Source organism: Etheostoma cragini, chromosome 8 (genome assembly GCF_013103735.1).
Source record: "Etheostoma cragini isolate CJK2018 chromosome 8, CSU_Ecrag_1.0, whole genome shotgun sequence".
NCBI classification, from domain to species: domain Eukaryota; kingdom Metazoa; phylum Chordata; class Actinopteri; order Perciformes; family Percidae; genus Etheostoma; species Etheostoma cragini.
This window is the reverse complement of record NC_048414.1, coordinates 7,206,643-7,228,038: the sequence shown is the minus strand read 5'-3', so window position 1 is coordinate 7,228,038 and position 21,396 is coordinate 7,206,643. Positions and strand designations below refer to the sequence as shown.

The 21,396-nt window shown below is 39.2% G+C and overlaps 2 protein-coding genes across 6 annotated transcripts in view; both read right to left on the bottom strand.

The window, feature by feature from the left end:
- Nucleotides 1-1,001: 1,001 nt before the first annotated feature.
- Nucleotides 1,002-4,404, bottom strand: endouc (endonuclease, polyU-specific C). Its single transcript, XM_034879562.1, has 8 exons — nucleotides 4,264-4,404; nucleotides 3,972-4,028; nucleotides 3,766-3,865; nucleotides 3,560-3,671; nucleotides 3,333-3,454; nucleotides 2,164-2,276; nucleotides 1,755-1,905; nucleotides 1,002-1,539 (listed from the first exon to the last, which is right to left on the bottom strand). Exons 1-8 carry the CDS (start codon nucleotides 4,272-4,274, stop codon nucleotides 1,264-1,266), a joined length of 942 nt encoding a protein of 313 aa, XP_034735453.1. The 5' UTR covers nucleotides 4,275-4,404; the 3' UTR covers nucleotides 1,002-1,263.
- A 1,076-nt stretch (nucleotides 4,405-5,480) lies between these two features.
- ppfibp1b (PPFIA binding protein 1b) overlaps nucleotides 5,481-21,396 on the bottom strand; it is a 24,740-nt gene continuing 8,824 nt past the window's right edge. The window contains exons 1-24 of one of the 5 annotated variants that reach the window (XM_034879039.1): nucleotides 21,371-21,390; nucleotides 20,957-21,088; nucleotides 19,562-19,654; nucleotides 18,508-18,600; nucleotides 17,694-17,811; nucleotides 17,457-17,501; nucleotides 16,233-16,294; nucleotides 16,045-16,129; nucleotides 15,083-15,222; nucleotides 14,986-14,988; nucleotides 14,464-14,558; nucleotides 13,010-13,070; nucleotides 12,567-12,741; nucleotides 10,633-10,774; nucleotides 10,273-10,404; nucleotides 9,873-10,023; nucleotides 9,648-9,759; nucleotides 9,027-9,115; nucleotides 8,268-8,390; nucleotides 8,010-8,135; nucleotides 7,734-7,922; nucleotides 7,158-7,322; nucleotides 6,813-6,878; nucleotides 5,481-6,715 (exon numbers count right to left, since the gene is read on the bottom strand). In XM_034879039.1, coding sequence (XP_034734930.1) covers nucleotides 6,632-6,715; nucleotides 6,813-6,878; nucleotides 7,158-7,322; nucleotides 7,734-7,922; nucleotides 8,010-8,135; nucleotides 8,268-8,390; nucleotides 9,027-9,115; nucleotides 9,648-9,759; nucleotides 9,873-10,023; nucleotides 10,273-10,404; nucleotides 10,633-10,774; nucleotides 12,567-12,741; nucleotides 13,010-13,070; nucleotides 14,464-14,558; nucleotides 14,986-14,988; nucleotides 15,083-15,222; nucleotides 16,045-16,129; nucleotides 16,233-16,294; nucleotides 17,457-17,501; nucleotides 17,694-17,811; nucleotides 18,508-18,600; nucleotides 19,562-19,654; nucleotides 20,957-21,088; nucleotides 21,371-21,382 — 2,493 coding nt within the window. In that variant the 5' untranslated portion in view covers nucleotides 21,383-21,390 and the 3' untranslated portion in view covers nucleotides 5,481-6,631. Of the gene's footprint in view, nucleotides 6,716-6,812; nucleotides 6,879-7,157; nucleotides 7,323-7,733; nucleotides 7,923-8,009; nucleotides 8,136-8,267; nucleotides 8,391-9,026; nucleotides 9,116-9,647; nucleotides 9,760-9,872; nucleotides 10,024-10,272; nucleotides 10,405-10,632; nucleotides 10,775-11,352; nucleotides 11,386-12,566; nucleotides 12,742-13,009; nucleotides 13,071-14,463; nucleotides 14,559-14,985; nucleotides 14,989-15,082; nucleotides 15,223-16,044; nucleotides 16,130-16,232; nucleotides 16,295-17,456; nucleotides 17,502-17,693; nucleotides 17,812-18,507; nucleotides 18,601-19,561; nucleotides 19,655-20,956; nucleotides 21,089-21,370 lie in introns of all 5 variants that reach the window. The other 4 variants (XM_034879037.1, XM_034879040.1, XM_034879042.1 and 1 more) reach the window with 4 other exon arrangements.

Genomic DNA, 21,396 nt, shown 5'->3' with positions numbered 1-21,396 from the left:
GGCTGAGGTAAGTCTTAGGTTACATTTACTGTGATTTTTAAGTATTGTTTTTTTTACCTGTGTGTTGTAATTTTGTGTGAATGTAGTCTTTTTAGTCCTGAAAATAGCCAGAAAGGGCCAGTTCACCCAATTTTAAAATACAAAAAAATTAAAACTAAATTAAATAAAACAAGATTTGTTCTTTTTTGTCCAGATATCGAGATATCCACTGCTGAAACTTCTGCTGCCAGTCCAAGAAAGGAAGGTTGCAGCAGGCATGAACTGTCTCCAGAGACTCAGAATCAGAGCTGCAGACTCGAGACAGCATCAGACTTCAGTCCCAAAAATGAGGACATCGGGTGTTACTTGACCGCTGTGAGACATGACTCACTTTCTGATACATTTTTTGATACTTTTTGATTCTCTAAAATTTAAAGCAAAATATTTTTAAAGCCTCAAGTTCTTACCATATACAATCCCAGAAAAAGGAAGATAAATAGGATAGAGACAGGCAGGCCGTGCATGGTCTCATACCTGATATATTTTAATTTACTGTACTTAAGTGACTTGGTCTCCATTAAAAGTAAAATGTTCAGGTAGTGGCCAGCATTTGGAGACCTGAATATTCAGATTGCTTATGAAGACTTATGACTTAAACTTTCCTCAAAAGCAGCTCTACAGCAGTAATCTACGGCCTGTCAACAGTTTTCATTGGAACTTTCTAACAAAGAAATGTGTTTTGTACATACTATATAGACAAGCTACAGCATTAAAATATCACTTATATGTTAATACATCAATAATGTAATACTTAATCATTCCTCACAATTAATACTTTGATACCTGAGACGCTTTTTAGGGCCAATTATGTACAATAATTTAACATAAGGAAGTACTTAATTATGTTATTGCCACTTTTACTGAAGAAAAGGACTTGAATTAAAGTATTTCTTCCACATTAGTTACAGCTTGATTCCATAAATCACTGCTTAAAATGGATTATTAAAATGTATTACAAAAGATATATGGGAGTCATTTTATTTGCTGAGAACATTTAATAAACCCTTCAATAATTGACTTAAAAATGCATTAATCAATTATATTGAAATAGCTTTTTATGACAAATGATTATTTACAAAGGTCTTGATAAAACGTACACATCTATGTCCTGCACTACACTAAGTAGGTCTGTTTTAACCAAACCCCAGTACATTTGTGCAGCAGATTCTTAAACATGAACATTATAAGGACCTGAGTATCACTTGGTATCATAGGATCCCCACATCAGTGTGAGGAATGCCTAACGTGTCGGTTGTTGCTGCTGAGCAGCTTGGGATACGCAGTCCCAAGGGAGCGTCCGTGTCTGATGACCACCAGCTCCATCTGACACTGGTCGATGTTGACCAGCACTGTGGTGCTCCTCTCTGTGTTCATGAGGAAGACGATGGTGAAGAGCGCCATCTCAAACTCCGGGCTGGTCCCGATGAAGGCGCTGCCAACGGGCTTCACTGTGCCGTGCCAGCTGAACTGGAGGTTCAGAACATGGTCGTCTTGATCGGGCTGCGCACAGAAACAAAAAAACCTTAACTAAGCAGAAACAAATCAAAGACCACAATATTATAATAAACAAGTTTGTAGAATTTATTACGTTTTTATCCTCCGTGACTGTGTGATATGTGGGTCTTTTTTAAATCACTAAATACATCATATCATCAAAAAGTAATAAAGACAAAGACAAGTTATGTTGCTGCGGAAAGAAATGCCTGTATACTTACTATGTCACGTTCTCTGGCCTTGTATCCTTTGTAGTCCAAGTGTGTGCTTTTTTCTTGCAGGTAGAACTGGATCCAGTTATGAAATCCGATGATTTCTGTTCCAGATTTAGTCTCTCCAACAAACACATGTTCGAATCCACTGGAGTCCAGGCTGAGGAATGTTTTAGTTGAGATACAACATTAAAGAATATATATATATATATATATATATATATATATATATATATATATATATATATATATATATATATATATATATATATATATATATATATATATATATACATATATATACATTATGCAACGTTGTACACAATAGTAGTAAATCTCTATTGCTTTCTGTAGACACTCTGATAAAATGATGAGTTTAACACTAGACATGATGAAATGCGGATGCTTGGGCACCCACCCTGTGTTGCGCTGTCTGTGGTAGAGCTGGAACCAGATCAAATGCAGCTGACTCTTAAAGAGCCCCAGATTGGAGCTGGACTGTCCTTTGCTCACCAGGTACTTATGAGCCCGCTGTGGACAAATCACAATAATGACATAGACTAAAGCTCTATTGCGCTGACCAAAACAGGCCTGCACAGTCAAAGACATTACTTATATTCAGAGGCATAATAAATACAATTATTTCTATCTATATCTTTATATCTTTTAATGACAGTTTTACTAAAGATATTTTTGGGGCATTTTAAGGCCTTTATTTGACAGGACAGTTTGAAGACATTAAAGGGGAGAGAGAGGGGGAATGACATGCAGCAAAGGGCCTCTGGTCAGAGTCAAACAGGGGCCTGCTGCGACATATGGCCGCCTGCTCTACCAACTGAGCTATCAGGGTGCCCCAGAACAAGGTTTCAAGAACGTATTAAGCTTTAGTATTGTTTGAAAAAGCTATTCCATGTATGAGAAATAAACATTTATTGACACTCCCTGACACTTCAATACTTCAGAGTATATTCTAAACAGAGTACAATATATATATACTGTATATATTATGTGAATATATATTTACATACTTTTTTTATTCAAGTTTACACTTTGTACATATTGTTTTTATTTTTTTATTGCACCTGGGCTATACACAGTCAAAGGAGATGGTAACTATGTCTTTAACAGCCCACTGTACTATGTATGATTGTGTATTTGACAAAAAAAAAGTTGGTTTGAGAAGCTCCTATATCATACAAGCTTGATTAACAGATGGAACCAAAGTGTACCATTGTCCTCTGGAGAAGACTGTAGTGCTAAAGTCAACTACACCCACCAGGTCCATCTAACAAACATGCATGTCTTCCAAACACAACAAGTAAGGCATTCCCACATCTTTCCCCTGACTGCTCCCATTTGGGAGACCTTTCACACTTTTACACAGCTGCACGCAGATGTTTTTCCTCTCTAACATCCGGGAGTAATGTGTTCAGTGCTGCAGTGAGGAAAAGACAACACTCCCTCTGGAGTTCAGCTGCAGTCTTAAAACCACAAAATGTGGGAAAACAACATGCAATAGCATGTTATGTAATAGTTACCAAACTGTTGGCTTGTCAGATGCAACTGGTTGTAACATGTCAAATGTACCTTCATGACATCTGTCTCTAAGACGGCATCCAGGAAGAGATTAATCTCTGTCTGCTCCTCTGCTGTGACTCGTTCTGACACGCCTATGGATCGCTCATAGTTGTCCAGGAGTTTCATGAACCCTACAGGAACAGAAGTCCCATTTATCACAGTGAAGTCTTCAAATGAGCTGGATTTTTAGGCTCAGAAAGAGAAAAACAATTTTGGTCTGTTACAGAGACACTTACGGGAGACAGTGGTCATGTTCTTCAGTTTGTTCTCGTTTACGTTGGAGAACAAAGGCTGAGAGGCGTGATCTTGTACAACATTGCTGCCCTGGTTTACAAAACCGGCTCTACCCTGTAGTTCAAACACAATAAATCATTGTAAAAAAAAAAAAAAAAAAAAAAAAAAGCAGATAAGTGTTATGTGTGAATAAAAATGTGCTCCATACCTGAACAGAGATTGTGTAGTCTGTCACAGGTGTCATGCGATTCACATCCAACGTCCAAAGCTCATTGAAAATATTGGATAGTTCCTGGTTTACAGCTGGTCTGTTACACAAAGTCAAGCAGGAAAAATACACAAAGCTGAGACAAATACTGGCAAACTCAATAAACAGCATAACTCAATAAGACATGTCCTCATTGGCTACTTTACCTTGATGCATTCAGTCCACTTAGGAACACATTAAGAAGGACAAGGACTCCACAGAACCTGCACATCACACATTTGACACTTTGTTTTAAAAAAATTCGTCAAATAATGGAAATAAAAAAACATCTTTATCCTGACATAATGTAATTGTCTAGCACTAAGAAAAAACAATCTGCTGTTGTTGTTTTTGTAGTCATAAAAGACCGTTATAAACTGCAACAAGCCAAACTAAACTTGTCTACAGGGATGATATTCATTTTCAGATTAGTGTTTGATCAAAATTTAAAATACACACCTTGCAGGCATGATGCTTCTTACAAGTTTCCACTCATTCAGCTCGAACTGCAAAGTGCTCTCTTGTCTGTTTCACTGTGAATTAGCGCAGTCTCCACCCGGACTACATATCCTGCACGCGCTGGACCATGTCCATTAACTGCGCATGGGCAAATCTGAAGAAACGCTCTGATGTTCGCGTGCTTACATTGCGTAGCCAGCAGAGGGCGCTCTGCCTCATTGATTTGATGCCCTTCTTCAAATGCGCCGATGGTGATGCAGTGATCACAATTTCAAATGCATTTCAGTACATGTTTATGATTGTTTTACACTGCTGTCTTACAGAGGTATTGCACATAAAGCGTGTGCCGATCTGACTGCAGAATGCATATGAGAGTCTTTTGGTCACACATCACATCTTAATTTTGTTACCAATAAACAGGAATCTGCCTCTGCACTGCGAGCTCATACAATTTAAGACTCCACAATGAATATAAAGGCCCACGTCACGTGAAGGGACACACACCAAGTTGGTATAAAAATGGAAGCATATGCAGAGTATATGCAAATGTAAAAATATATGGCCACACTATGGCCCAATGACTGACATGATGTGAAGCTGTAAACACACAGAAGAAAATATTTAATTTTAATTTTGTTACTTGTGCTCAAAATTGGACTCTCTGTTTCTAAAAATGCATCAAATAAAAGACAGCAGGCCCCTATTCTGTTTAATATACTACTACTAATAATGATATTAATATATTTCATTTGAAGCCGCCATTCTTGGCACTCAAGGAGAGCATACAGGGATATGTAAGAATTTTAAAAACAGCAAATAAAAAAAGTATACAACAGTGACAGAAAAAGGCAGCGCAACAGACATTAATAGAATTTAGGTCAGTGCCCTTAAAGCTTTGCACTAGCCTATATTATTTCCAATCTTGTGTTCAATTCTTAGTAATTACTAGCTAACTTTATGAACGAGACTGGAGTTAAAATCTAGTTTCAGGAGCTTTATTATTTTTGGTTATCACACTTTCATGCTGGATATTCCCAATACATTTGTACTTAATTAAATTGCCACAAAGGAAAGATGTTGCTTTGAAATTTGAGTTACCTCTGAGCTGATATTTTAAATGAGCCGTGTTAAATATGTACTTATCTTGCAGTGCGGATTTCTCCAAAACAAACAGTCAGCATGATCAATGTCGAGTTATAATATAAATCTAGGAGAGCGTAGTTGATATGCCTTTAATTTATTGCATATATCTCCAGTACACACACAATTATAGACTTTTTAACAGCCATGTTTCTAGAACACATGTAGTTTGCTTTTTTTTCCATCATTCAGCAGTGAAATCAGAAACTTTCCCATAATTTTCTTCTGTCATGTTAAAGACTTGGAAAATCCAATATGATTTGATTTAACTTTATTGACCTTTGAAATAGATAAACGTAAAAAAACAACAACCTAACAACACAGTTAACCTCTCATGCATGGTTGAGGGATGCATCATCACATTACTATCTTTAAAAAAAACAGCATTATGTTATCTCAGCGGTCTGAATATGCTTTCCCAAAAATAACTGTCAGCCAGCAGGGTTCCAATAAAAATCAATGAATGGTAAAAAATAAAAATAAAAAATAAAATAAATAAACAACATGCTTAGGAAATAAATGTGTTGAATTTAAATACCACGCAATCATATTATTTAGTTGTAATGTATGATATGTATTGGTGCATATACGTGAAGAATATTACTGTTAAGTGAAAACCTGTAAAATGTTCAGTGTAGGGTAAAAAAATATGAATATTCCCATGTAATTAGCAGGGTTTAGTTCTGTAGAAAACATAGCAGCTGTTTCAGATTATAACTTTATACCAACTTCTAAAAATGGGATAAATCTTCTCAGCTTATCCCTTCTGAATGAAGTCCATCTCTTTTTTCTCTCCAATATTTCTATAGTTAGAAGGCAATTTAAAAGACATATATTAAAATCTTTATTAGCATATTTTGGATGTCTTTTTTCTGCTGGTTGACACTTCTATCATAGAATGATGCCAGTACACAACTGAGTACAAAATATCTCCAGAAACCAGCTGGCAGCCAAGCAGTGGTATTGCCCTAAATGTTCCCGCTGTAATCAGTCGACCAATTCCGGAGTGATAGTGGCTACTGGACTGAAGGCTGTCACGGCTCCATCGTTGAAAATTGGAAAAACAAAGAATGAGACTGTAATGCTTTAGGCTCATCTTTGAATGTAATGAAAAAAAGAAATGTGGGAGCATTCTTGAGCATCTGTTGGGACAAGTCTGTGTGCTAGTGGAGAGGGTTGGCAAATAGGTTCATTCACAGCAGGACCAGGTCTCATGGTGCTGGCAGTCTCATGCATTGGAGTCCTCATCTGTTACACTGGGGTTTGGTGAATATGAAGCCTCTTTAAAAAATTCATCATCCTTCAGCATGCTCTGGTAAAAGGCAAAATGCAAAAAAACAAGCTCATTAAACAACAGTTCCCAATGAGTAGAACGTGTCATGTGTCCTGGACAATGTTTAGATTCTTACCGTCAGGTTTTGAATACCCTCAGAGAAAGCTCCGATCTGTCGCACAGTTCCCTCAGAGTCATCCATCTGTCAAACAAGAAGCAGGTTTCAAACTCAACCTGAGACCTCCAATAGAGCACAGAAACCAAAGTTGTCCAGACGCTTCTACAGAGTAAATATTTTGTGAAAATGTGACCTCACATCAAACACTGATGACAAAGTGCACACAATAAAAAATTAAAACCCCCCCCCCCCCCCATAATATATTCCTTTGACACACATAGACTCAGATATACTGCATATGTAATTGTTCAGGTTTTCATTGCTTTAAGATCATCAATTGGAATCTTTGAAGAACAGACTCACCTGTTCCAGCCTGTCAAGGTCATGCTCGTAGATCTGGAGCTCGAAGCCTTTCTGAAAGCTTCGTCCCTTTGGCATCTCCACATCCATCGGACACACGTACTCCTCGCTCTCGTCCTGCTTTTTCTTCCTCAGACTGCCAAAGTTACCAAATGACAGTTTCCTTGGCTGGTATGAACGAGAAGAGAGAAGAAAATCTTCATATTGCTGCATTTAGATATGCAAAACAAAGGCACACATCTGTCCGAGTCCCCTTTTTCAATTTAATTTTTAAAACTTTTCAGTAACTTAACACCAAGTCTTTGTGACTACACAATTGTACATTTAATGTAAATAAACTTTTAAGGGGTTACTAATCAAAAGTTGTTAAGAGTTTAAAGAGTCAGAATAGTTGCATTCTAGCTTGTTAAGTCTTGGCTGTCTTTTATAAGAATGTACATTTCAGAAATGTTAAAATCCGTATCATTATTTTAAATCTAAAGTTGTGATTTTGTTGGCTATTCATTACCCTGGTAAGAGAAGAACTAGCAGTGCAACTTTGAAGCAGTGACAGAGTATCCTTAAGAAGTCTTGCGTTACCTTGACCTTAGTGGTGGCAGTAAGCAGAGTGTAGTCTGGGTTTTCAAGACACTCCTGTTTGAGCTGCTGGGCCTCCGAGCCAATGAGCAGGTTGAAATGTGTGGCGAGGTGGCGGCGCAGCAGCGTCTTGTTGGGGGGGATGTTCAGCAGCAAAGCCATGGTCTCCACATTGAATCGTGGCTCTAGGACCTGAAGGGAGAGGAGATGTATTAGGAGTGGATACGTTTGGGAGAGAATCTCAGTTTCACAGGAAGACCGAATGCTTGACTGTCGCACCATCAGGCCTCCGTGCACACCGCTGCCTCTTAGGTTGGGAGCGTATTCGGCGAGGTCTGCAGAACGCAGCCACTCCATCACCCTATGGTTGGTCCACTGGGAAATCTCTGCTGGAGAAATATTGTTCTGTGGGAATAAAGCCACAAAAAAAACATATTTGAAACAGGGTATGTTAACGTGCAGCTGTACGTTATAAATAAGTTAGTTCAACAGCAGAACAGGTTGCTTATTTCTCATGTGATGTTAAAGTGAAAGCACCTCATCAGATGGCCTACGACGCAAGCAGTTGGGCTCATAGTTGTTGAGTCGGAGCACTTGGATAGCTCTCTTGATACTGAGGTGGTGCAGGACACTCCCTACTTTCAGGGAAAGCAGGTCATCCTGAGGGACAAAGTTAAGACATCAATGACTTACTGTAAAATTCAAACAATAAAAAGCAAAGTTTAGTTGAAGCTGTGACTTACAATTAATAGCACATAAACAGACTTTTGCGGTAAAAATGAACATTCCTTGGCAAAAAAGCCTCTGTAAAGTTTAAAATCAGTTTGAACAAAGGCAGAGATTCTGTGGTGAGCACGGTCCCAAATATTAAGGGTGAGACCAGAGGCCTGTGCTATGAAGCAAGACTTGGCATTGGCATGGCATGGTTTTGTGTATCACGAAGGTGGATCACTGGGTTAAACTGCTGCTCGGGAGCAGGTTATGTTGGAGATTAAAGATCAACCAATGTAGAAGCCCCGCCTACTAACCAATCAAATCTGTGTGCGAGAGAGAGAGAGAGAGAGAGAGAGAGAGAGAGAACAACAACGCCTATTTTATTGTTGCTGGATTGGGAAACACTGGGTTGATTGAACTAGTTGTTAACCGCTGTCGTGACACAGTTTGTGTGGGACCGTGGTTCTTAAGTTAGGTGAAGCCGGTTAACTGAAATAAATCCAGGGAATGTTGATCTTGCTTCGTAGTAAGGGCCTCAGTCCAGCTCATCTGATTCTATATGCGGACAGAGAAAACACTTACCACTGTCATGTAGTGCAGCATGCGGCCGTCCACCCTACCCTCATCAAACTGGGTCTTATACTGAGGCAGGCCGATGTCATCCAGCCATCCTGAGAGGAATGGAAAAAAAGCAAAGTGTCATACGGAGGCAGTAAAGTTGACTGTCAAATATAATTCAAAGTAATCAAGCGTGATAATTCGCGAGTTTGCAGTAACGTTTCTCGCCACCATTTCCTTCCATCATCAACAATGACCAAAATAACAACTATTGCTGCTTTTTATCTGTTGTGGAAGTCCCAGATCCGTTGGGGAAAGCAATGCCGTCATGTCTGGGTTCATAACATCATCCGCCGGTGCAGAGCTTTAAATACTGCTGTTATTACAGTGGTTTGAACCCAAAATAAACTGATTTAGCTGTTTTTTGATTGCAATAAGCGAATCAAAAGGATGCCAATTTGCATCATTTGCGTCTTTGTGTGTAATAACATCACATGAAAAATTCACTTTGTGTTTAGTGTGAACACACCATAAAAGTTGTTAAAGAAGAAGTAAACAAAGCAAAACAAACTGGCTGCAGGTTTCCTTTGACCAGTAGAGAGTCTATAACTTGGTTCAGGTCTAGGACTGGCAGCTGGTACTCACTCGTCACCCAGTTGTAGTCCAGCTTTCCCTTACTATTGTCCTCCTCTGAGCCGAGGGCCTGCAGGGCCAGCTGCAGCTTCTTTCTGTGGAGTGGGTGTTTGACGCCCAGCTCCTACACATCCACAGGAAAACAAGTAAGGATTACACACAAACATCCCAAAGGTTTTATATACGGCAGTAACTTCAAGTTTGCTAAACAGATTACATTCTTCTCCTTCATCTCACCCTCTCCAGGTCCTGTTGGGAGGCCTGTAGCAGAGTCTGTCCAGAGGAGATCCACAAACGAGCCATGTTCACATAAAGACCGAGACCCTGCCCCTGCAGCCAGTCACACACCTGATCTTTTGACCAGCGTGCAAAGGGAGCGTCAACGTCACTAACCAAAAGGAATGAGACGAGAAAAGTCAACACTTCAAAAAAGGTATGCTGGCACACCCTTGTAGTGGCAAAAAAAGAAAACAAACAAATAAAAGTATTTTGTCATTTTGGATGTCTTTGTTATCCCAACAGAAGATTGCTTCCTCAAATCGCATGATCTCTGAATTTCATTGGACACCAGACATTCAAAACAACATCAAGCAAAACACATTCTGAGTCTCTTTATTCAGACTGAATGAACACTTACTTGTTGGCTCTTTGGAGGTCACGAGACCAACCCAGTCTGGGTCCCGCTGTGGCTCGCACTCCGCCCCTCTTGAACTCACCCTCTGGTGGGTTGTCATCCAGGTTAAATGTGGTAGACTGACTTCTTTTAAGCCTTGAAAAAAATATGACATTCAATATATATTAAGACATCCTTGCATACAAAATATGGCCATCGTGACAAAATATCAGAACAGAATCTGAAAGTGTTAGATGTAAACATTGTCTTTCTCTTAAATGCGTTCCAATACTTTTGCAATGTTTTTTTTCATAGCTTAATTAAAGTGTAACTCATTTTATATTCTTGAAATAATGAATGATTGTGGTGCAACTTCATACTCACTTTCCAAAGAGTTTCTTTATTCCTTTGGATTTTTTCCTGCCCTCTGGGGTCGTAGGGAGTGTGTGGGTGCTGTCGCTGTTGGCCGATCTCTGTGGCAGACCGGCCAGATCCAGATGGTCAGTCCCCTGTCGCTCCGTTTCAGCTGTACAAAGAAATACCCACAGAACATCATCAGCATCATGAGCATCAGTGAGGGAGACGTGCCCAGATCGGCAGAGACGGATCTGCTGCAAAGGGTCAGTGCAGAGACCCAGAAAACACTCAGACAGACACGTGACATCTCCTAGACCTAGACAGAATGAGAGGTGTGGGGGGTAGGCATTATAAGCAATACCCTCTCTAGTATGCATGCATCAGACACAGCAGATGTCTGAACAAGACTGGCATGAAATAGTCCTATCTTATTAGATAAAAGAAGGCTCAGTAGTTTTAGTTTTTTTTTTAGTGGGGGGGTCATCAAGATCAACAAAACAAAAACGAGATTGTAAAAACAAAAACATGCAGGAACAAAGGCAAATCAACATTCAACATTTGTGCAACAGGGGGGAGTGACTGTTGAAGCACTGAAACGTGATTTGATAAAAATAAAAATAAAAAGTCAGCTGAATGTTGTTAAGAAAAGGCATAGGTGTACAACAATATAGGATATTTTTAGTAGTTTCCTTTGTTTTCTCCAAAGATCTACTGCGACCCTACAATGACCTGTGGTCTATACTGTACCTAGCATAGGCGCACTTGCACTCCGGCTGCGGTCTTCATGTGTTACAAAGCACACACAACACAAGACAGGGTCCGACAGAAAAACAACAAGACAAAGGGTAGACGTTATGATTGAAATAAGGACAGGATTGGAGATGGAACAGACATACATGTGTACAGTACAAAAAAGCACAGAATGAAGGGCATACAACAGGAAAAAAAACAGAAGACTTCAGTAATTAAATGGGGATCACAGTTTGTGTGGGCTGCAAATTATGGCCTTGGTCCATATTATCTCATGCAGGGTATGTACAGCAATCCTTTAGTAAAATTTACTACTTTTTAATACCTTTTTTACTACCTTCAGAACTTTTTTTAAAACCATCACGACACTGAATTGCAAGTGTTAATCAGCAACCTTTCTATTATTTACACAGATTTTGACATTTATAACATACAGAAATAAATAGATTTAGAGACAACATATCATTAACAACATATTGCAACATATCCATTTTTATGTTTAGTGGATTGCATATGCGACCAAAGTGCGTTAGCTCCCATCCAGGGGTACATTGATGTTTTTTTTACACACCTAACAATAAGCCTGCCTGTTATTCCCTACTACAGGCCTGAGCCATTCCTTAAACTCTGGGTTGTTCACTCAGCTATCAGAAAACTTGCATTTGCCCATTAAAAGACAACGATGGTTGTCCAGTCGTTGAAGACATGGCTTGAAGCAAGTCTAAAATAAAACGTAAGCCATCCACTTCTGTTGAGCGCGCAGTGTTCTGAGATGTCGAACGACCACTGAATATGACGTCAGCATCAAACATAGACAAAAGATCTTTGATTATGTGCCCAGACATGCCAAAGCCCATATTTAAACGTGAACGCAGGATAGAATTTCATTCAGAATAGGACACCTGATAGTCTGAAAAAAATAAAACCTAATTTAAAAAAAATAATACCTCTGAGACTACATTTAACACTTTTAATGGCCTTAAATGTGACAATTTAGATTTATCACTTTTTAATACTTTTTAAAACCCCGGGGACACCCTGTCATGGGTTTGGCCATGGTGGGAGAAAAAACTCCAATAAAATCTCACTCTCCAGTAAACTGCAGATCAATTGCACCGCTAGCTTAATGTTAAAAATAACATAAAATACAGATGGAGCAACCTTGTGGACTTGTCCTCATCCAGGTGCCTAATCATGCGGTTTGCTCTTACCAAGGTTAGGGGTACTGGCTGTCTTCTTGCCCCCACGGATCTTAAAGAAGCCCTTTCCAAAGGATGAACGAGCCTTTCTCGAGCCAAAGCTGTCGTCCTCTGTGGTGGCGGGCAAGGTGGCAGAGGAACTTATAGGAGGCTTGTCACTGATCTTACTGATCTCTTTGCTCGTATTCTAAAAGAACAAAAACACATTTCCCCTATGTGTCACACTTGTAGCAGTATATTTGCTTTTAGAATCAAAATATTGTAACATTTACTGTAAAGAAACTGAGTTAAAGATGTAGACTGCAATCAACATTTAGGGTATTCTAAAATCCATAAACTAAACGGATGCTATGGGGCATTTCACAGACTTGAGAATGAGTAAAACTTAGCAACAAGGAGACATTCTGTTCCTACAATTAAACATGTGTCCCCCATTCAAAATGTGTAACTTTTACCTTTTCATTATTGCTCTTATCCAGCTGGTTCTGGCTTCCAGTCTTTGTAGCATCTTGGCTGCTGAAAGGACAAACCATAAAAATGCACACTTCAGTCATGGCAGTGTAGTAAAGATAATGACCTTCATTCACATGGTCATGAGAAGCAGCAGTGTGGGGTTACAGAATATGAAATGCTGTTACACACAGTCTTCCCGTGTGTTTCTTACTGAGACATTTCCTCACACTCTATGATTGTAGATGCCAGCCTCCTTACACAAACTGGACAAAATATCTTGATCACAGCATTACCCTTATATCAGTATGTTACAATATTAACTAGAAAGTAGAGTACCGGACACAAGTTTGAAGTCACTTATGAAATTTCCATACCACTTCATTACAGACAGAATACCAGCTGAGTCTTTAATGCAATATCTACTTTTCCCATTATCAGAAACCATTCAGCCAATGTTCCAAAGGCACATTCTGTCTACTAATCTGATATCATTTTTAAAAACTAACTAGAACAACATTGGAGAACCCTTTTGCAATTATGTAAGCACATCATGTAATCTGACAACTGCTTCTTGGTTCAAAATACAAACAATGCAACTGACTCAGCTGGTATTCTGTCTGTAATGGAGTGGAATGGAAATTTGACTCCAAACTTTCGACCGGTAGTGTATGTATTCAAAATAATACAGGAAAAGTCAAATGTTTGTTCTATTATGTCAAAACATCCTGTAATTTTTCAAAACTTGCTTGGTCTGATTCCCTTGAAATTTGACTTAGTATTCATTATTTAGGAACTAAACAATTCCACAGAGAGCAGAAAAAAAGTGTCCTTGGGCAAGACACTGAACCCTGAGTTTCCCACGATGCTGTGCCTTCAGATTGCATATGTGCCTGTACTATGTAAAAGTGCTTTGAGTAGTCGTTAAGACTAGAAAAGCGCTATATAACAAACGTCCATTTACATAGGTGATGAGCAACCCTCTGCCGCTTAAGTGCGCATGACTGTGCCTTCTGCTGTTGAACAGATTCCATTGTATTCATTTTAGCAATGGAGTGTGACAGGAAACTATGTAAGAGACAGAGGACAATGGTATGTTGAAGTCATTGGTAGTAACCTTAATGTTTAAACACGTGGCAGAACACCAGATGTACACATTTCTTCCCAAACCAAATTAATATGAGCCAGCCATTGTCACGACTAAAACGGAAAAGCCTTTAGCTCAAATGTATCTGTAGACACAAAGACACAGAGTATATAGACATAGAATTTCTTGAGATATTTTATTAATTACTTGTCATTTAAAGAAAGAAGTGGCACAAAATAAAAGATACCAATAACTTAAAAATGAAAATTTTATATTTAAAAATACCGACATGAGTGAAACTCTCTATATTTAAATCTGACTTGCAGTAAATCAACGTATGTGAAAGGGGATATAAGTCTTTTTTAAATGTACCTTTCTACATCTGTTGGTGCAGACTCTGGTCCTCGTTCTGGATCTGAAGGGCTGGGTGTAGGTGAGGGCTCTTCACTCAATCCATTGAGGCTCTCCTAAGCACAGATCAGAGGGAGAAAAGAAAGAAAATACACTCAAAAAGATTAACTTGCATTTTCTCTAGCGGCCATAAGAACGAAGTAGTCCAAATCTGCACACATGCATCGATAATTGACAGGAGAGGTTATTCAATTAATTGGATGTCGAGCCTGTCAACACTCATGTAATAAGTGTGAGAGTTTATGTGAGTGATTAGTGTTTTACTGGGCATTTGCTCAGTGCTGCATGTTGCTTGAGGGTAAAAAAGAAAAGGTAAAAAACCTACAGCACAAGAGTCATCAGTAGTTACATTCAAAGGTTGAAACAGCCAAAAATAATGTGTGAGGCTTCTGATAAACACTGTTAAACATCTTACATCTCTTAGTCTATATTATTGAAACACTGAAATTGCTTGTGACATTGTGTTTTGTGTTTTAATACAACCAACTTGCTGTAATGTTTTTAGGGAATGTAAGTGGATTCGTAGATTATAGTGTATATTTAGAATTTGTTACACCACATTATATTATACTACACAAACCTCATCTGGGCTCCTCCTTTTCAGTTGTTCAACATCTGTAACTTCATACTTTTCTGACTCCGCAGACACTGGGTTGGCTGAGAAGAATGCGATGGATCCATCACTCTGACTCTCGATGTACTCGTTTTCTCTGCTTTTTTCTGGATTAGATGACGATTAACATACAAATGTAAATTGACATATGGTAATGCAAGACTCAGCTGTTTCATTTAGCATTGATCAACCCTGTGAATAGAAGAAAAAAAGTTTATCTCGGAAGACGACTTTACCTTTCGTCTCTAGACAGATCTCACAAGACAGCCTAAGTATAAAGTCAAATGTCTAAATGCTCATCATGGTGCCATTTACTTGCTGTACTCTGTATTTGTAGCTGTGAATGTAATATATATGTCTATATTATGTTAATTCTGTTTGAGTTGATTTGGTGGCAAATGAGTTTGCCCATTGGGGATTTGGAAAGCTTTCCAATCTAATCTAATGTTTTGTAGAAAGCTACAGAACAGAGCTGTATGCAAACAGCAAGCTCAGGGCAACACACACACACACAAAACAAGCAGTGTTTGTATTGTGTTTGTACACAAAACAAGGAAAACAAGCTGGCAAATAGATAAAAAGGGGCTGCGGTTTGCAGCCGACTAAAGTTTCTAATGTAAGAGAGTGCCAATAGGGCTTCAAATCAGCAATGCTGTATTATTTCTAGCTCAGTTTCAAATGTAATAAATAAAGCTAGTAGCTTCCTGGAAAATTTGAAAAATCACAATGAAAACATGATACACTGCCATTACCATCTGCTGTGAAAAAGAAGAAAAAAAGGGCACTGCAGGAAATGTAAATTATCCAAATGGGTGATGGGCTTAACCGTGCAAAATCATCTATATTGCTCTTGAGGCTGACCGGCTTTAGTACTTCTTTTTGTTCGAGATTACATTATAATTTATTTACTGACAGAGGAATGTTCTCACCCTTCTTCCCTTGCACTGACATCACCATGTTTTGAACTTTCTTATACCGCAGCAGCGACTGCTTTAGTTCCTCAATCTTACGATCCTGCAAAAGGAAAAGACGAGTAAAAACCACAGTGTGGCAAATTTGCGAGTTGAGTTGAATCGCTTAAACTGACACAAAGCAAATCACAACTTGTCAAATATACCTTCTCTTCATTGGCTGCCATCAACGATTCAACTGCCTTTTTCATTCTTTGCACTTCCACATCTAGTAAGAGAAAAAAATGATTACAGACAAATAACTGTATTATTGACAGTTTCACGTTTAAAGAGGGTACAAAGAGGGAGATGGACAATGAGCCTATAGTCCTTCTGATACATAATATCCTTGTGTGAGCATAATTTTCACTAAGAACATTTTCTCTTTTTAAAAACACTAACTATGCTACACTGCTCTTTGAGCAGTCAACCTCCCCACAGGTTTGTTTCTAAATAAATATTGCGAAAGAGTACTAAAAGTACTTTATTGTGATTTTTAACAAAAAAAATGGACACATGCTGGTCAATGCTGTTAAACTTGTTTAAAGATGTGTCAGATATAGCATATTAAAGCTGTGGTAGGCAAGTTTTTTTTGGCGCGCAACTTTTGAGCATATTGTAATTCATGTGGTTTGACAGAAACCTTTCAGTCTTTAGAAAATCACAGGTCACTTCACATAGAGGGCACTCCTGTTGGCTGTTCTACAAATGCAAATACGTGTGCATGTCCACTCAGAGGGTGAAAGACTGATTCAATGGCAGAAAATCCAGCAGAATAAGTTGCTAACCCAGCATTGCCAATAACTGCCTACAACACTGCAAAGCAATCTAAAAAAGGAAGATGCACTCGTCAGAAAGAGAAAGTCTAAAAGAGACTGATCGACTGGTAATCGTAAAATAACTTCAAAATCAGAGTTTCAGAGATGGAGAAAAAATGTTAATGCTAATAGTTAATGTTGCCAATAGTCTAGAGAGACTAGAGAACTTAGATGAGTTTGAGGAGAGAGTTTGAAAGGACTTTTTGGTACAGGAGGTGATTATTGTTGGAGGACATGAAGCAGGATGATCAGTGAGCAGCCTGAATGGTTATGACAAACAACAGAATTCATTCCTCATTCCTTTTGAAAACACAAAGCAGACATTCCTTGTTTCTGTTCCAGGTTGTACATTAAAAACACAGTTACACAGCTTTGGTTTAGTTTTACAGTCCTTAATGGTAGACAACTGTTGACAAATTGGAGACGTGGTGCTCTGTGGTCGGGTATTAGCACTCCAATGGGTTACAATGGACAAGCTGAGTTTGGATGGCTCATGCTCGTTCATGCAAACAGGTTGAGATGGGTGCAATAGTAAAGTGCAATTGTAAACATAAGCATAAAAACCCCCCTTACGTTTTTCTTTGAGCCTCTTTCTAAGTGTTTCATCTGGATGAGAAACTAAACAGGACAAAGAATGATGAGACAAAAGCTGTTGGTTTCAGATTCTGACGTCTTGCAGAACTAAGCCTAGTGCTTTGCTACTTACACATAGATATTACCACTTAATCATAAAAATTAAAGTTGAATATAAGTATAAACATAATAGGCGCTCATCTTCAGTAAGGCTTGGGATTTGACTGGCTTTCCCACCTCTCTCTGTGGGATCTGAACTGCTTGACGCAATGGCTTTAAAGCCCGTCTCGTCCTGTAGTCTCCTCATCTCTCCGTCGGTGCCCTCAAGCTGCCTCCTCAGTATGGCTAGCTCCTCCTGTCAAAAGGAGGACAACAGTGAGGATATTTTCCCCCCACACAGACGGAACCTCCCCCACCCCAACTCCACACTACAAACACACCACAGCACAGAGATTCACAGATGCTGACATGGTGTACAGGCCACACCTGTTCTGAACGGTATGGTGTGGGAGGAGGGTGGGAAGCAGTCATGACTGGGAGGGCTGAGGTGATAAGAAATACTGTATATTTTACAGAAAATACATGTTTAAGTGACCACAGTAGGAACCAAGCATAGGGATAGACCAATTAAATTGCAAAGCGGTTTTAATAAAGATGATCAGTAAAAATGAAAAACAGTCACTAAGACAAGTGCAAAGGATAAAGAAAGACACGGACAAACCGAACACTGCAAACTCTTGAAAACCTCGAAAATTAAAGCATGTTAATGTTTGCTTAAACTGGTGCCCTGTAGATGCACACTTTAAAAAAAGAGGGGTTTCTGACTAAACTTTACTTTTTACTTTCTACTGTGCTGCAAGGTTTAGTAAATCAAGTGATTTCACTGTTTGCAAAAAGTTACATCATTTTGCCTAAAATGTTTAAAACAAAGTGCTGCAAACCAGATTTAATTATTTTTACCCTAAAAAATAAAACAGTAGAAGAGCCAAAGGGAGAGGTCAAAAACCATAATCATACAGCAAGCAAAACAGTCATCCTGAGAAAAGCAAACCTTCATAGCCTGGAGTTTGTGCTCCTTCCTCTGTTTCTCATACTGCATCTGGCCCATTTTGATTTTCAGGCTAGAAAGCTTGGCCATTAGCAACTAGCAGTAGAGAGACAAACCAAGGAAGAGAGAGAAAATAGAGATGCAGGAAGTGAAAGATAAAAGGTGGTCAAGAAGGTGGATTACCCAAAATTCTAACCAAGATATAGGAAGAACAAAAATGAACACTGGTGACCAATAAAGGGAAGTTCCAACCGAGATAAGGCATAGAACGTCCAGCACCCATATGTCCAATCAAAAAGTTATCCTCACAACACAATAAAAAAAAAACTCTATTCTGAGCCTTAAAAGGTCCCATGACATGGTGCTTTTTGGATACTTTTATACAGATCTTTGTGATCCCCTGATAGCATATCTAAAGTCTCTCCTGAAAATCAGCCTTGGTGCAGAATTACAGCCACTAAAGAAAGTCCCACAATGAGCTTTCCTTAGGATGTGCAATGTCTGTGTCTGTAGCTATTGAGGAGGAGGAGGATGCGCAATGTGGAGGCTAGGGGTGTGGCCTTGACCAACTGCCCCTTTGCTCGTTTTGGGTTGTCCAAATTCTGTGGGCGGGCAAATCAGAGAAAGGGAATGTAACCTTGCTCCTTATAACCTCATAAGGGGCAAGATTCAAGGTCAGCCCATCTGAGCATTCATTTTCTCAAAGGCAGATACCTAGGGCTCGGTTCACACCTATCTCCATTTCTAGCCACTGGGGGACAATAGGCAGGCTGGGGGAAAGCATATTAATGTTGAAAAAAACTCATAAAATGACATTTTCATGCCATGGGACCTTTGGGAATGAACACCAAAATAAATAAATCCCTCTGGAAGCTGCATAAGAACTGAATAGACCCAAACTCTCTAACTATTTCAAAAGCAATAGGGGTTCCCTACAAAACTTGTGTTTAGCTAGAGGGGAGAAAGCTTCAGAACAGTCAGGAAAGAAGAATGTCAGCCATTTTAGCCAGGAAGAGATATAAACATTGAGAGTGCAAACTTCCCTAAAAAAACTCACCTTTGTGGATTTCAGTTTCTTTTCATACTGTAGTTTATCACTCTCCAGCTCTGTCAGTCTGTACCGCAGTTCATTAATTTCAAGTATCAAATCCTGAAAGAGTAGAAAGAGCATATCAAAGCATGGCAATAAAAAAGCAAGCAAACCCCTAAACATACTGGTAATAACATTTGCTGAATTTCATTGTGGCAGATCTCGCATTCTACAATTTAAGAAAAAAGTTCTACAACGACATATAAAACAACTCTAGATGTGTTTGAAGGGGCCGAAGTCCTTGGAGAGTAGATGCTGCAAAGCAGCAACAAGAGGAAGCTACTTGCAAAAGAAGTGATTTATGAGCCGATTTATGGAACATGGAATACAACTATGTTGTTCCAATGGGGTGGAAGAGGCGACTGCGCTGCTGCAACAATAACATGAGATGTTTGAAAGCTTTTCAAGTTCCCTGCAAAAATCTCCCCATCTCTAGTATCTAAATGATTGACATCTTAATGTTTGTAAAGCCTTTGACCAGACGACAGTTAAACAAATAAGGCAAAAAAGGCAATCCACTGCACACAGTAAGGTTGTTTTTCCACACAGCAGGCATATTTCCCATGGATAGTTCTGAATGTTGACGTTTCCTTGAGGAGCTGTTTTTCTTACTCAACACACAGCTGCTTTGAGACCGACATTAAAATGTGATGTCCCTCTTCCACACAGGTGTCAGACAACATGAATAAGGGTGTGTGTGTTTGTTTGTTTGCTTGTTTGTGTTTGTGTAGCTCGATTTCTAACCCTAACCCAAAGATTTGATCCTCATGTTGTACTTGGGTCAAATTTGTGGGAAAAGATCGCTTTTATTAAGCAACTGTAGAAAGGCATTCGGAAATGTCAACAGATAAGCGCATCAGTGCACACGGGGCAACAAGTGCACGTTAACCCGTTTTCAACTCTTTAAAAAAAAAAATCTGAAATATAAGACGTCAATTTAATATTAATAATCATTTATAGCTATACATGCACTACCGGAGAGAGGTCATAGTAAGGGGGCTGCCGCCGTTGATGCACAGGCAGCCCAAGCAGTTGGGGGCTCAAGAGCACTTACTCAAGAGCACCTAGCAGCGCTCTCTCTCTCAGTATTTAAAAAAAAAAGGGCAACAGCAAAACTTAACTTTACTTGTTATAAAACAAAGCGAAGCCGTACTGTGTGTGTTTAACCAATTAGCGACGATCATCCCGGTAAACCTCACTCTGAAAGTTCTGTACTTTTAGAAAGAACTAACGAGTTCCTCAAAAAGGTTTCTAGTCCCAGGGGGAACGTTCCTGCAGTCGAAAAAGAGCTTTTGTGTGTGAGCGAGAAAGTACACAGGCAGGAACAAAGATCATTTCTGTCGTGAGAATAAGCTCACGTACCTCACTGTCCCTAAATCTGTCATCAAAGTCAAGTCTGTCCTTCTCCATGGTATTCAGCTTCAGTTTTAGGTTGGACACTTCAGATATTAGCTCATGCTTCTGGGTCTCCAGTGCAGATCTGCACAGAAGCTCCTGTAATGATAAATAAGTTACAACAAATAGAGATTATTCATGACTTTTGTGCTAAAGGTAGACAATGACAGCAAGCACAAAGAGAAGCCCCTGCTACACAAAACACTTGTGCACTGGACACAGGTGAATATGCAGTTACAACACGGTAGATGTTAGTTGATAGAGGGACATCAACTAAGATCTTAACACTAAAGGTTAGTGTCCCGTCCACACGTGAAGCTTGCAGAGATGTGCAAACTGTTTTCCCTGAGCAATACATACATACATATGAAACCTACACACCTGTTGTAGCATCTCTTCGGTGGCGT

Bases quoted from the DNA above. Each gene is read 5' to 3' on its own strand.
- endouc (XM_034879562.1), bottom strand. The intron at 3,672-3,765 runs GTATGGAGCACA...TTTGAACTACAG, and splicing joins ACTACACAATCTCTGTTCAG to GGTAGAGCCGGTTTTGTAAA. The intron at 1,906-2,163 runs GTGGGTGCCCAA...AACATTCCTCAG, and splicing joins CACAGACAGCGCAACACAGG to CCTGGACTCCAGTGGATTCG.